At 56.5% G+C, this 2,018-nt stretch overlaps 1 protein-coding gene across 1 annotated transcript; it reads right to left on the bottom strand.

Annotated features, from left to right (window-relative positions):
• Nucleotides 1-431: 431 nt before the first annotated feature.
• On the bottom strand, nt 432-1,681 carry LOC104279996 (epimerase family protein SDR39U1-like; the record flags this gene model as incomplete). The annotated part of the gene is made up of 3 exons (XM_009877489.1): nt 432-549; nt 1,158-1,240; nt 1,571-1,681. Coding segments are annotated over 3 exons (312 nt in total), but the record flags the coding sequence as incomplete, so codon positions are not given.
• Between the last annotated feature and the right edge of the window lie 337 nt (nt 1,682-2,018).

Here is a 2,018-nt window from a genome sequence, read left to right as displayed (position 1 = left end):
TGACCTGCTCTGGGTGACCCTGCTCTGGCATGAGATTGGACGTGATGATCTTCCCAGGTTCCTTCCAACCACCTCGACATTCTGTGTGATTCTGTGCAGCAAGCAAAAACACAAAGCTGGACATATGCAGGGGGACTCAGCTGAAACCCTGCTTAGACAAACTATTTCTACAAGATGCCTGAAGGCTTTCACAGGGAAACAGAGATGAGACCCTGTCCTAATGACAGCAAGAGAAAGCATAGGAACACAAATTCCCCTCCAGCAGTACCAAAAACCTGATCAAGGCCTGCCTAAACACAGTGATGTTGATAGCCATAAAGCTGCCAGTCCAAGGCAAGACATGTGTCCCCTCAGAAGGGTGTCTCCACCTGGAGCTACACATCTCCAGGTCAGCAGGAGCCACGCCTTGGCTGGGCCCAACCAATACCTACGCCGGTGACAAGGACCCAAGCACGGGGCGGCTGCTCAGCATCAGCAATGGCTTTAGCCAAGGTCTTGGTGGTCTCAACGCGGCTGCTGATGACATCCTTGCAGAAGGCATCACCCCACCTGGCAGAAGGAGAGACACTGATTAGACTCCCCATGATGACACCTCGAGAAACAACCTGCAGACACCTGCTCACATCGCAGGAGTGGTCACGTTAATTCCCCCCACTCTGGAGCAGGGGGAGGACATGGGATCTTACCACTCAAGTGGATGGGGACTTTGGGACACAGTGGCTCTCCACTTCCCCCAAAGGGCTGTGGGCTATGGACTGCCTCAGGACAAAGGTGGCAGAGGAGCTGGACACCAAAGCTGAGTGCTGTGAATTCTTCCCTAGCACCTGGCAGAAGCATTTCTAGAAACACCTTCATAGATGTCAAACCTTGGTTCTCATTTTGCATTACCTAAAAATAGGCACCGACTATCATTTTGGAAACATGGAGCTACTTTGCCTGGCCTCCTGAAGGGAGCCTGTCTTCCAAAGGTCTCCCAGAACTGAAGAGGCCCATGGCAATGCTTTTGATGGTTGAGGACCCAGATGTCAACCGTGAGGTAACCCAAACACTTCCTGGACATCCTGCTTCCACCTCAGATCCCTTCCACATTTTCTGACAACATTAGGCCGTCTTGCCTTCACTCGGTCCCAACAACACTATGGGACAGATCAGCTTACCTGCGGAAAGGGTTGAGGACATTTTCACCAGCCAAGTTCACCACGGCCTCGCACGAGGGCAGCCCGGAGCTGGACACCTCTTCCTAGGCAGGGGTAACAGAGACATCACACACCCAGCCTCCTTTCTGCTCAAGCCTCCCCAATAACCAAGCAGGGTGGGCTCCTAAGAACTCCAGGCAGTTCCTTCCTGAACCTGTCTGAAGCCCAGAAAGAGGAAGGTTTTGCTTGTTGGAGCTCCAGCCATACCCACCCCAACGATCAGAACCCCCCGAGCACCCGGGTGCCCAAGAACACATCCGCTGGAGCCAGGTTTCCCCCTGCAGACTCCCTGCATGCCCCGGCAGACCAAGGCAAGCGGGTTTGTTCGTCGGCCCCGACATCTCCTCCCTCCTGTGACCGCTCGCATATCATACCCAGGTGATCCGATCCTTGCCCGCGTGGCGAGAGACATGGGTCACCTCATGCCCACGGCTCCGCAGCAGCTGGGTGAGGGCTCTGCCCACAAAGCCAGTCCCACCACCTAGGAGAGAGACGGGACATCACGAACCAGCTTCCCAGGGTACGTCACCCCAGGCCCAGATGCACCCTGCTCCTGGCTCCCCCCGCCAGATCCCTGTGCCCCCAGCTCCCCTGCACAGCACCCCAGCCCCGAGGGCCTCCCCCTGTGCCATGCCTGGTCCCACGTCCCCTCCCCTGCTCCCAGAGGGGCAGGGAGTGGGGGGATGGTTCCAATCTCTGCCTGCAGCGCCCTCAACCCAGGCCCACCCTGTTAGATGGGGCTCAGAGTGACCGTGTGACAGCGTGGTGGCAATTGCTGGTCTGACTGACTGGCTACACTATGGGACACATCATTAACGGCTC

This window comes from Apaloderma vittatum, unplaced genomic scaffold (assembly GCF_000703405.1).
Source record: "Apaloderma vittatum isolate BGI_N311 unplaced genomic scaffold, ASM70340v1 C12027932, whole genome shotgun sequence".
Taxonomy (NCBI): domain Eukaryota; kingdom Metazoa; phylum Chordata; class Aves; order Trogoniformes; family Trogonidae; genus Apaloderma; species Apaloderma vittatum.
Note: the sequence above shows the minus strand (reverse complement) of the source record. Positions and strands in the feature narration are given on the sequence as shown.